This window comes from Charadrius vociferus, unplaced genomic scaffold (assembly GCF_000708025.1).
Source record: "Charadrius vociferus isolate BGI_N301 unplaced genomic scaffold, ASM70802v2 scaffold136, whole genome shotgun sequence".
Classification (NCBI taxonomy): domain Eukaryota; kingdom Metazoa; phylum Chordata; class Aves; order Charadriiformes; family Charadriidae; genus Charadrius; species Charadrius vociferus.
Genome location: NW_009648960.1, coordinates 3,160,445 through 3,173,405, shown reverse-complemented (window position 1 = coordinate 3,173,405; position 12,961 = coordinate 3,160,445). Strand labels below are relative to the sequence as shown.

The following is a 12,961-nucleotide window of genomic DNA, read 5'->3' as shown; positions in this document are numbered from 1 at the left end:
GAGAGAACGGGAATTAGCTCCAGAGGTGGAACTTATTCGAGCTGGTTGGGAACTTCCCACTAGAATTAGTTCCTAATGTCAAGACGATCTTTTTGGCAAAACTGAAATTTGGTCAGAAAACTTTTATTTTGGGGTGACAAATATTTTATGAGTCAACATCCAGTTCTATTGCATAGAAAATTATGAGCCCTGTGATACCACAAGCTGTGATGCTCACAGCACTAGGCCAACTGGGCCAGCAAAACACCTCAACTAGTTACATTTCATCCATTAACATGTTTTTTTGAGATGAAGTGCTGTTAAGAAAACTGAATAAATTCCAGATACTTTTTTTTTCCCAAGACAACAAAATTCGTACTATGATAGTTTATATGCTAAGGAGAAACTGACAAAGTCATACAAAATGTATTAACATCTTCTGTCAGGCATCAAATTAGTGTCATTTATAGTAATACAGGAAGAAATTGTTATTTTCAAGGAAATTTTTCCAGCCCACTTTCTACATTTCATTTTTCTTTTGTTGTAATATGTGGTTATCTCCTTTTTTCATCAAAGGAACGGTAAATGATTGTCTGTGTAACACGGAAATGACTGCACATATTTTATCACTGAAGATTAGTGAAGACAATATCCAGTTTCTGGGCATCCTTTACGTTATCGCACTTTAATTATTATAATTGTTTTCCAGCTGTTCCAAATAAAAATTGCTGCCTCCAAACAGAATGCTGGGCTGTAATTCAATCTCAAGGTTTCACTGCTATTCATAATCTGCTTGGTTGCTGTTTAAGATGACAGCAGAATCCCATGACTGATTTACTATATTTACACAATGGGGAACCAGGGGTTGCTGTATATATCATTCAGATACCTTCCTACCTTATTTTTCACCACATTTTCTTCTCTCCAAATCAATTCCTCCATATGAGTTTTCATACAGAAGCATCTCTGGTAAAAATGGCACTACAGAGCTAATGTACACCCCACCTGCAAGGTACCTCAGTGATTTCAGTGTTCTTACATGTATTTATCTTTTACCACTTCTTAAGACCACATTGTTCTTTAGGCACTTCCAATTACAACTATATAAACTTCCTGACAATGGGGCTAAATTCTACTATTAATGTCTTTTAAGTTATGTTTCACATTCACAAGCTATTTTAAGCCATAAGATGTACTTTCCGGACAATGAGTTAACAGTTACAGCAATGAACCAAGATGTTGTTTTTTTTAAAAAAAAAATAAATCATTATGTTTAAAAAGTATTACCTATTATAAACAACTGATCAGCAAAGATACTGTTAATGAATACCCTGGTAACAAAGAAAAACATCAATTTATGATGCTTTTCCCAAAGGATGTTGCACTCTGTGCTGCTGAATGAAGAATCCTTGAATACTAATAAAAAATTATTCTATAAACAGAGGAAGTAGCTTACCTATAGAGAGCTCTTCCACCGATAGTAACCAAATTAGAAAACACCCTGAAATCTGTCATATTCTCAGGCCATGACTGTATGTTCAAATATCCTAAAGGAGAAAAAGGCAAGCATATGAATGTCAATGATTTCAGCCATAAAGATTGCTTTATCACATACACAAATTAGGACAGGCTTAGCCTATAAATGAAAGACAGTGCTGGTTTGAGAAAAAGGAATAAACAGGTAATGAATGCTCCAGACTAATGTCTTCGAATTCATCAGCCTGCTCACCACTGTCTCCTCCAAGAAGGCAAAGGAGGACTCTAACAGTCACAGCAGCATTACTTCCACTTTCAACAGCCACAGTGAGGGTGAACCTAACCACAGGCTGGAATCTTGAAAGGCCTCCCAGACTTTTCTAAACAGCAGCAACAGGAAAAAATGAAGATTTGCCTGAATTAAGAACATTCAGTTTTATAATGAAGTTGAGAGATCCGTAACGATGCAGTAAAAGATGACAAGACTTTCCTAAAACAAAGAGCTTGCGTTCATTTCTGAGTGTGTTTGAAGACTGTTCATCATGAGAGACCATTCTCTGCACAAGTAAGTGGAACTACTTTTTTTTGTGTGTGTGCTACACAGTCCTCTACAGAGTGCAGTTCCCTAGGATTTTGATTCAGTACTGGACTGAAATGCAGTCTATCTTTAAGCATAGGGATAATTCCACTTAAGTAGTAGAGTTGAAACTGTCAATTAGACAGTGTGCTTAAGAATGGCAAATTACAGACACCCAGATGCCAGATTATCTTTGACATTAATTAGGGAGAGATTTAGAGCTTACTTTCATTGTTTAATCCCACTGGCTTGCTGAAATACACAACTTCCGAGAGGTGAAGCACATTGGAGAGAACTTATTTCAAATGCCAAACACTTGTTGAGCTCCACCCAGCTACAATCATGCTGTAGTGTCCAAAGATATTGTTTTTGTGCATGAAATAGGATTTGTTTTTGCATTTCCTTGTCTATACGTAACTAGCAATCAATCAAGAGCTCAAAGCTGTAGTATCTTCCTCCCTGCCCCCAAATGGTGAAACGAGAAGCAAGATGCAAGAAAACAAAGTACGGTGTTCCAGCTACACGATCCCACTGAAAAGTCACAAAAGATGGGAGGGACTACCTCCCCACACCTACATTTTTCTTTAAATTACAGAAGCTAATTTGCAGCAGTATCTGCTATTAGACCAAGGGAAGCAGCTGCAAAACCAGACTGGCTTGTCTGTTTTTTTCCAAGGTGTATTTCAATTGCTTTTAAGCAAGGACCAAGACCCCTCACCCACTCAACAGTAAGGTCTTGGTCTTCTGATGCTTGTGTACCCCCAACGCAATGGGCATTCTGTATTCATAACCACAGGACAACATACTTGTGAATATCAACTGATACTGAAGTTCTTGTGTATTCAAGTTTTATGAGTTTAAATTGCCAGTTTAAAGAAAAGAAGCACCTTGCATTCTTCAGAAAACCCAACAAATGACAATCATAAACACAAAGCAAGAAGTTCAGATTACAGGAAATTGAAAGTGTGTTACCTGTTATCTCTCTCACTGTTTGGAAGATATTTAATTTCTCTGGATTGATTGCGGCGATTGTGTGATACGGGTCCCTGAAAGAGTAAAAGGACAAAATGTGATACTCTGAATAAAAAATGATCAGGTTCTCAAAGCTATACGACATGGAAAGCAGTATTCAGGAGGTCAACACTTTGCTTTTAGGCAGCTCCAGATTTCTTCAGACTGTTTCCAATTTCTTCACACTGCTGTTCCTGCAGAACCTTTGTCTAACTCCTCCCAAGTCATCTTGAAGGATGGAAAATAGTGGTGCTTAGCATCATTAAAGTTCAAATCAGTAATGTTTTAGCAAATATTTTAAATGGAAAATTAAGGGATTCTAAACAACCATGGGTGACGTCCCTAAAGAAAAGACAAATTTTCAAATTTTTTTTCCAGGAATACTAGCTCAAATGGTACAGTTGCAATATTGTACTACCAGGACTAACAAAACTGCTACTGAAATGAGTGACAAGCCATAAACAAAACGAAACTAAGAGCTTGCAGCAGTTCCTGACACATGGCATTAAAAGGGTACACTTTTTAGAAGGTGTTTAACAGGGAACAGCAAAAAGCACAGACCCTTGCCAACTAAGTTTGTCACCTGAGAAATTAAATACCTCCACCAAACATTAAAATCTCAAAGTTAGATATACTGCAGTGTAAAAAGATGAAGCCGACCTTGATTTTGAGAGTGCCATCATTTAGTAAATATTTTTTCCACTAATTTTAAAGCAGTAAAGACTCTCCAACTATTTAGGAAGCTGACTAGAAGCCTAACCCAAACAAAAATCCTTAACACCATGTTACAGTATTTTTGTGGGTTTTTTGATAGTAGCAAACATCTTCAGTAAATATGGAGCATGCATTTCTAGCTCTCCTCCTTCTGCTTTCCAAGAGACATCATTCTTGGAATCGGAAGATGCAGGTAATCAACCAGGCTGTCTTTGGGGACAGGCCTCACAAGTCTACGTGGTGACAGGCTAATGGGGTCACTTCTAGCCATCCTGGAAGCGACTCCAAGTTAGCAGCAACGAAATGAGTTCTTGAATCTTAACATAAAGCACAGGGGACCACAGAAGCATCATATATCCTTAATTTTAACAATCTGGGGCTCTCGGAAAACTAGATAAGTTTTGACTACTTAAGAAACACAACACTTTGCTTTTAAAAATGAATATTAAAAAAAGAAAACCCTTGCCTGTAGTAAACACAAAATGCTGAATTTCACCTCCAAATCCTAAGATAAAGCATTCTTTAAAGATACAAATATACATTTAAACTCCTCAAACAGATAAATGTCTGTTTAGATGTTTTATCAACACATAAACCCGTAGAATAATGCAGTCATCTTCTGCCATTCTTATTAGCAAAGCCAAGATTTTTCAGTAGAACAGGCACAGTTGAATTCTACAGCTCCCAGAATGAGAGTTTTGGCTTGTTGTGAAACTGGAGATGGACAACAAAAGGGAAGATAAAAAGCTGGTGAACACTAAGGGTTTGTCGCTCCTACTGCAAGTGAGGGGAAGAAGGAGGCAGCATTTGCTGCTACCTGGGGCTGTCCATCCTTAAACTACAGCTCGCCTTGCTATATCCCACCCCTCCACAGGCAGCAACACGAGCAGAAGGCAGCTTGGCTTTTCAGCATCCCAAGCGACGGAAACAGTAGAGAGAAGGCTGCACCTGACCTAAACAGGTCCTACCCATTTTTCAGCCAATGTGTTTTCTGTCTCAGGCAGCAGATATGTATCCTAACGAAGATCACTTTATCCATGCACTTCAGCAGTGTTCAGCATTACCTTAAAAGAATGAGTACTACTGACTTACCAAAATTTTAGTCTACCCTCATCCCACTTAACTTCTGGACACTAATTAAAGCAAAGTCATAATTATCTAATTTATATATAAACTATTATAAATTACTGCGCATCAAACCAATTCATAATTATATATACAGTTTGTATATAAAGTATTACAAATTCATAAAGAATAAGTTCAAGTACTCAGGAAAGGGAAAGACAGGCTACAGAATCACAGGAGCAAAAATATGACAGGATTGATTGTAATAGCACAGTTACCAGTGAAAACAACCAAAAAAATCCACTCAGCATCTTTCACTGAAGTTATTGTCTGCCACTGCAAAAAGTCTTTCAATTGCCCATAGAGACCTAGCCTTTAAGTCCCTACAATCTGAAACACTGAAAAATCATACTTTTAAAGCTGCAGTTCGCTCTGAGTAAATAAATTCATAATAGGAGTCAACTAAAAGTTTGAGTGAAAATACGTATTATTGTTGTTACTCTATACTCTCCATTTATATTACAAACTGCTTGTGTAGCAAGTGTAATTTTTTAAATTTCCTTTCTGTATTACTGATTTGCAAAATTTAATGGATTTTAAAAAAATATTCTAGAATATAAAGTTATTTTAATTAATTCTCAGATCTTTTTCTTTTCTTTTAATATATACTACTGCAATTTATGCTGTGGAAAGCTTTAGGGTTGCAGAACTCAGTGTCCTCATATTTAAGTCTTATTGGAGTGAGTTTTCAACATAAAGATCGAGAGACAAAGTGGGGCACAGTTTCAACGTTACATGTCCTAGGCTTATATTCTTCTATTAAAATAGAACAAAATATTTTAACCCTCTGCTTTATAGTCCTTAATTTAGATATTTTTCATATGAATACAGTTTTATTCAAGGTTGGGTTTGGTCCCTATGATTTTGACAGACTTTTTAATGAGATTCATCTTGTAACTCCGCAGCTAATGTAACTTCTGCAACAAAAGGAGTTCTAATACTCAAAATTACATTTCATTTAATGCACTGGAATAATCCACCTAAAATTGCTCATGTCCTCTAGCTGCTTGTCTTGCAAGTACTAGAGTACTTCCTGTCCTGTGAGATTTAATAGAATTACATCCAGCCTCTTGGTCAGTCATATGGCCAGATCACAAAGTGTGACGGCCTGAGCGCTGACTCCTGTGCGACCTTCGCCAGGGCTTCAAGAAATTCAAAGCAGCATTTCCTTAACCACTTGAACCAAAGTCCTTCTTCCTCCCTATGCTACATTAACCTTTCACACTGTACTCTCTGCTGGAGAGATGAGAAGACCAACTACACAGTCAAAGCTCACACTTGCTGGCCTTTTGAGAATCATTGAACTGTAGGGTCTCACTGAAGTGGATTTTCAACTGTTTTTCTCATGGCTGGAGTCAAGTTGCAGGTGAAGTATTATAACCAATCACTATATCAAATCAAGGAAACAAGTGGTTTGTTTCCACCTCACCTAGTAGGGAAATTTGAGCCAGGCAGCCTACTGTCAATCACTTTCTTACAATCTGAACGTATTTGAATCTATAGAAAGTCTAAAGAAAAAACTGCTGGCAGTACTCATGCCAGAATTTCATTGCAGATCAACTTGCAGACATTCAGTTAATCACATTTTCACTATGCCGTAAAGCTGCAAACATGGAGTTGGTTTGGGAGCTGTATTTAAGATACCAAATCTTGAAAATCAATTGCAAGGAACCTAAAAAACAAGTTAAAATTTGAAGCTTACACAGTGGTAGAAGCAATTGAGTACTTTACACTGTTAATGTATCACAAAATATCTGCATACTTATCACAACAAAGGGGCAAATGGGTTGTGCATTTTGAGGATTTTGCTCATTTTAATAGGTCCTGAAATACCTCAAAGTGTCACATGTAATTCACCATGGCTGATGACAACATGAAGGCTTGAATTAGCAAGAAGATACAATCATATTTGTTTTCTCTCAGTGTCAGAAAGAATACAATGCAAGAAAGCGGCTAGTTGCATTGGACCTGTGTTGGACCATCAAACAGAGTATGTCTCTTCCCTGGATGCATCCCACCTTGCAGCATTTGCGTCCTGCATTCACCTTTGCTACAATGGCAAACACACAGTGCACCAAACTGTGAACAGCAAGGCACTAGTTATCTGGCTGGTATATCTTCCTTTAGAAAGAGACATTGGTGAGAAGTCTAAATACTGGTTCTATACCTCCACATCTTCAACCATTACTAAGACTCATTCAATATACAGCCTTATTTAAACCAAAATACTGGATTTAAATACTAGTGAGTTTTGTGCATCTCTGCAATTGAAACTTGAGTATATACTTCAAAAGTGATTGACAAGAGGGCAGCTTTTTTGCACCTATATGCAGTGACAGCCCCCCAGGCTATGACAATTTATGGTAGGTGAGGCACTCTCTCTGTATATTCTGCATATTAGACGGCTGGTCATACAAAATTCAAAACAAACTAATGGAAAGCAACTTCCCTTTCTCCCTTCTATTCTCTAATCAGCCATTGTGGTAAGCCAGTACCAAGGACCTCATAAAGTAACCAAAAATCACAGTTGTCTTTTCTCTTTCTAGCGCAAACAGTCTACTTAATCCTTCATAATGGAAGGCAGAAAACGAATTTACCCTGGATCTGCTATTCTGTAAAAGAAGCCTGTGGAGATCATTAAGGGGCGGACGCAATTTGTTTCAGCTGGCACCATGACATAACGTCTTCACATTTTGTCACTTACCCATGAATCCCAGTAACAAGGAAGATAAGGTTGCCATTGATCTTGGTACAGTTTATGAACTTGTCAATGTTGCTGGAATCCACCGTCTGAGCTGACACTAAACTCCCTGTTCCAATGCCATCACATGCTGCCAAAAGAAGGAGTTTGTGTAAAGAACCAGAAAAAAACAATTATTGGATCAGAATATGTTGGCATTCTAGACACGAGCCTCCATTTGTTCCAGAGATAAAGCAGCAAAGAGGTATTAAAACAGCACCCTTTACCCATATTCCCAAAGAAGCACGTGCCAATTTAAAACAAGCAATAAGCTAAAGTACCTGCCACAGAAGGACATCCTGGCACACAGATTAAGGTATTTTACAGTGGCTCTGAAGACAAGTATGAACCACATAATATCCCACTTAAACCAGCTGTAAATTGAGAGTTGATAACTTAGCTCAGACTAGCCTGGTGGCCCTGCCACATATTTGTGCACTACACACTGCAGAAACTGAGGGGTCCTGACGCTGCTAGCTCAAGAGGTCCCCTTTGCTCTGGTGGATTTGTGAACTTAGCCGTTCCATGCTGTAAGGTCCTTTAGAAAGGACATACAAATAATTCTTTACTCATAATCCCAACAACAAAGTTACTGGGGCCTGGAGAAACTTTGGTACCCAGTGAGGAAACTTTCCTGTGTAGCCTTTCTATGTAATTTAGTTGCATTTTCTGGGACACATGTTGCATCCAGGAACAAATCCTTCATGACTTCCATCACATAATGTATCCTACCTCTCGAACTGGGCTCCTCTAACAGCAACTGCCAGCAGTAAACCTGGACCTTTAACAAACACATGGTAACTTTCACAGAATCACAGAATGGTAGGGGTTGGAAAGGATCTTCAGAGATCATCTAGTCCAACTTCCCTACCAAAGCAGATTCACCTAGGGCAGGTTGGACAGGACTGCATCCACGTGGGTTTTGCGTATCTCCAGAGAAGGAGATATTCTCCACAACCTCTCCGGGCAGCCTGTTCCACTGCTCTGTCACCCTCAAAGTAAAGAGGTTCCTCCTCACATTGACATGGAATTCCCTGTGTTCCAGCTTGTACTTCTTGTGCTGTCACTGGGCACCACTGAAAAGAGTCTGGCCCCATCCTCTTGACAACCGCCCTTTAGGTATTTATTAGCATTGATGAGATCCCCTCTCAGTCTTCTCTTCTCCACAATAAACAAACCCAGGTCTCTCAGTCTTTCCTCACAACAGAGGCACTCCAGACCCTTGATCATCTTTGTAGCCCTCCATTGGACTCTCTCCCTGTCCTTCTTGAATTGGGGGCCCCAGAACTGGACACAGTACTCCAGACACGGCCTCACCAGGGCAGACTAGAGGGGGAGGATGACTTCCCTCGACGTGCTGGCCACTCTCTTTTTAATGCAGCCCAGAATACTATTGGCCCTCTTGGCCACAAAGGCACATTGCTGGCTCACGGTCAGCCTGTCCACCAGGACTCCCAGGTGCCTCTCTGCAGAGCTGCTTTCCAGCAGGTCAACCCCTAACCTGTACCTGTAGAGGTGCATGGGGTTATTCCTCCCTAGGAGCAGGACCCTACACTTGTGATTTTTGAACTTCATGAGGTTCCTCTCCACCCAGCTCTCCAGCCTGTCCAGGTCTTGCTGTATGGCGGCACAGCCTTCAGGTGCGTCAGCCACTCCTCACAGTTTTGTGTCATCAGCAAACTTGCTTAGGGTACACTGTCCCCTCATCCACGTCATTGATGAATATGTTGAACAAGACCAGACCCAGAGTTTCCCCAGTTCCCTGGGGAACACCGCTACCTACAGGCCTCCAACTAGACTCTGCACTGCTGATCACAACCCTTTGAGCTCTGCCATTCCTCCTCACAGAGTAAGGCTAAGAGCTAGACAGGAACACTACACATGTATTTTCATGCATAGAACTATCTATCCAGCATAAAAGTTATTTACTGCAATTAGGTTAAAGGGCTGGACATTGCCTTCTCTTAAAATTCAGCACGTCCGTACCCTGCCTTGGCAGAGATCTCTGTGTTTGACACTTTCAGCCATGTGGACTGGCTGTTGATTCACAGAGTTTTTCAGTAGCTTCACTGTGAATTCCCTTCCAGATACAACTCCCAGTAGGACTGAAAGGTGGCATAGGGCCATGTGCTGCTTTGCTACTGAGACCTTCAAGCAGGGAGCAGGAAGTCTCCCTAGAGGAGCTTGGGACAGCAAAGTAACCTATAGATTTCAGCCTCCTCAAGAGCACCATCACTGAAAAACTTGTAGTCTAGGTTTTACACACTTAGAAAGGAGGTAGAAGATTCTGGGAAAACAGAGACATTTTTTAAGAAACCAGAGGAAATAAATGGAAACCTAACATTGTATTGACAAGTATGAGACATACCACACATTGAAGCCAGGGCGTTAGTATGGCCCCCGATGCAATGTCAAAAGACAGCTCTAAAACACCTTCAGGAAATACTTGTCATTAAAATAACATAATAAAGAACTCTTTCAGATTTCTCTAAAACCAACAGAGAAATCCCTTTAATTTTTATCTAATCAAAAGTAATTGGTTTAGTTACATTACCATTACAACTTAATAAATTCTCATTCTATTGTATATACTGCACATACAGCCTACATAGCTCAAAGTTCTGTGGGTATTCAAAGGCTATTAATATTCTACAACAAACTCATGAAGGGTATTTCATGCCAAAATAACAAAAATAACAACCAGTTCTGCTCTGCTACAGTGTAGACTACATCTAAGAAAATTTATACTAAACTACTGCCTACCTTTAGGACAAATGTCAGTGCAGGGCTTGCACATCTTAATACCATTTTCTTCGACCTCCATCTTGGAGCTTGGACATGCACGGACACAAGAGCTGGAATCTACCACAAAGTTATCTGAAGAGAAAAAGAAGATATTGGCAGAAACTGAACCACTGGACTAAATAATTCTGGGACACGTGTTTTTGGACACTGTCAATATATACTACTAATTACCACATCAATTACCACAATTAATTATTAATTCCACATTGACATTAACATTTTATGTTCAGTGTTTTCAGCAGTGTATAAGCAAGCAAATTAGGCATGTTTTCGGAGACTTATGAAAGTCCATGAATTGTCAGGCATGATCTCCCCCAATTTGGTTTTATTATTATTTGTAGTAAAAAAAAGCTACAGTAATTGGAGAGAAATAAAACAAGATGCTCTGCCCTGTCTCTTTCATACACATACAAATATATACATCTGGGATAAAACACTGCACAAGAAAATGACAAGTACTTCAATTTTGGCTTGTAAAACAACTGCCAAAGGGGATATAGACTGATGCTACATAATTGAAAGCTTAATACTGCCAAGAAAGGGAGGGAAAAAAAGGAAAAAAGTTCAATGAAGTATTTGGACAAATAATCATATCCCTTAAGTAGTGCCCATTATACCAGTTTTGTAAAAAAAAAAAAATTATCTTGCTTCAAAAAACCCATCACTATTACAGGCAAAACTAAGCCTTGACAGTCACAGCCTCAGTCTACTGTCAATCTGAACTTCTCCACAGAGATTCAAAATTTGGATTTTGGTTTGAGTTGAATTATATTTCCACTTACTATAGATCACCCATCCTTATATGTAATTTATATATAAAATACTTAATGCACAATACAACCGTGAATGTTGGTGGGAATGAAAGGGAGAGCAAGAATACCGTCTCCCTTATTTTTCTTTCTAACTAAAACAGCGGTATCAAAGACCACATAAGTGATGACCCTCTAATTTTTTCTGTTACTGGCCATCATCTGTCTGGCATCTCAGAAGCATGTGTTTTTTACATGCATGAGATTATTCTTTTTTTAACTTCCTCTTCGCTTCTAATTTTACTTTGGAGTTTTAAGACTATTGTTATCAGTATTGCATGGGTTTTCCTCATTGGCCAGAACTGCTCAGAAAATATTTATGGTAACTTTCTGTCAAACCGTCGTTACTCCAAGTTGAGAAAAGTATTGTGAAAGCATTTGGTGCCAGGTGGTACTGATGGTGGACTGTTATTTTTCTTAAACAGAAATTTATACCCTTTTACAATCACACTAACTATTTTAACAATTCATTTTGAAATTTACAAATGCTGATCTAAAGCATGAAAGTAACAAGTGGTGATCATGAAGACACCTAGTGAATTCCCTGTCTTTAAGAAAATCCCTATAGCGTAGGATACTTGGGAAGTGTCAGCAACCCGGAATGTCACTGCCTTTGGTTAACACATGACTGAGTTATTACAGGCTGCAAGCACATGTGGAGTGATGCAAGATATTGCACTGTGCACTTCACTCGGCTCTCATTCTCTCATTGTTTTGTAAGGCTCCTGAAATGCAACTCAAACTTTCCATCACTGCAGGAAAAGGCAGCTAACACAGCACTTACGTGGACACTTTTTGACACAAAAAGCCCCATAGGTGTACTTGGCATTGTGATTATGCTCCAGCTGGAAGGTGGTAGGATTGTATACAAAAGTCTGGGGGCACTGTGTGACACATGCACCGCTATCATTGAAATTCATGCAGGCCTGAAAAACAAGGGAGAAAAAAAATAGTAAATTAAATTATACAGCTGTTTTTGTTTGGGGTTTTTTTGTGGTTTTTTTTAGCTTAAAATACAGTCTTGATTGTTCAGATGTGTTGCAACAGTGAGGGATGTGATATATAGTTTTCTAACTTTTATTTTGACTACTTAGATTTCTTGCTAGGATCTTAGCAAATACATGACTTATAAAACGGGGCTCAAAGAGCCCCCTTAATTTGAAGCGTAGTTGACTGTTACAGCACTTCCTACAAAACTATAACAACACTGTAATTTGTTTCATAACTATTGTTACTACTAGCAATCAACTAATTCACAACTTGATAGACATTCGAAAACAGCCAAGAGTGAACAGCTCTTTATCATAGTCAGTCTAAACAAATGCTAATGACTTTTTCAGAGGTCCAGCCTTTAGATTTCTTACAGCATGAGTCCATCGTCCAGCTGAAAACTAAAATTCCCAATTAGAAAGCAAGAGGGATAAGAGCTTCTTTTGAGCTAGCACAGGAGGGGGTCATTTCCCTAAGTGGCGAGTTTAACAAGGTCAGTTGCTTCACACACTGAGAAAGAAAATAAGACTTTGTATCACTTAGCATTCAAGCTCAGCCACCCACAGCTGACAGAGGACAGGGCCCTGACAAATGAAGAGGCAAGTGTGTGGATAAAGAGAGTAATGGTATGCAGGGAAAATAATTGACCATGCAAGGTTGATAATTAGGAATAGAAAAACACTGATTTTGAGAATCCTTATCACCACATATCGTGTCTACGGTTTTAACCACAGC

General features: G+C 39.0%; 1 protein-coding gene across 1 annotated transcript in view; it reads right to left on the bottom strand.

Annotated features, from left to right (window-relative positions):
• The window catches only part of ERBB4 (v-erb-b2 avian erythroblastic leukemia viral oncogene homolog 4), a 419,420-nt gene that overhangs the window by 176,261 nt on the left and 230,198 nt on the right, over positions 1–12,961 (bottom strand). Inside the window, exons 7-11 of the mRNA XM_009887598.1 lie at positions 12,021–12,162; positions 10,386–10,499; positions 7,587–7,713; positions 3,005–3,078; positions 1,436–1,526 (exon numbers count right to left, since the gene is read on the bottom strand). Coding sequence (XP_009885900.1) covers positions 1,436–1,526; positions 3,005–3,078; positions 7,587–7,713; positions 10,386–10,499; positions 12,021–12,162 — 548 coding nt within the window. The remainder of the gene's footprint in view (positions 1–1,435; positions 1,527–3,004; positions 3,079–7,586; positions 7,714–10,385; positions 10,500–12,020; positions 12,163–12,961) is intronic.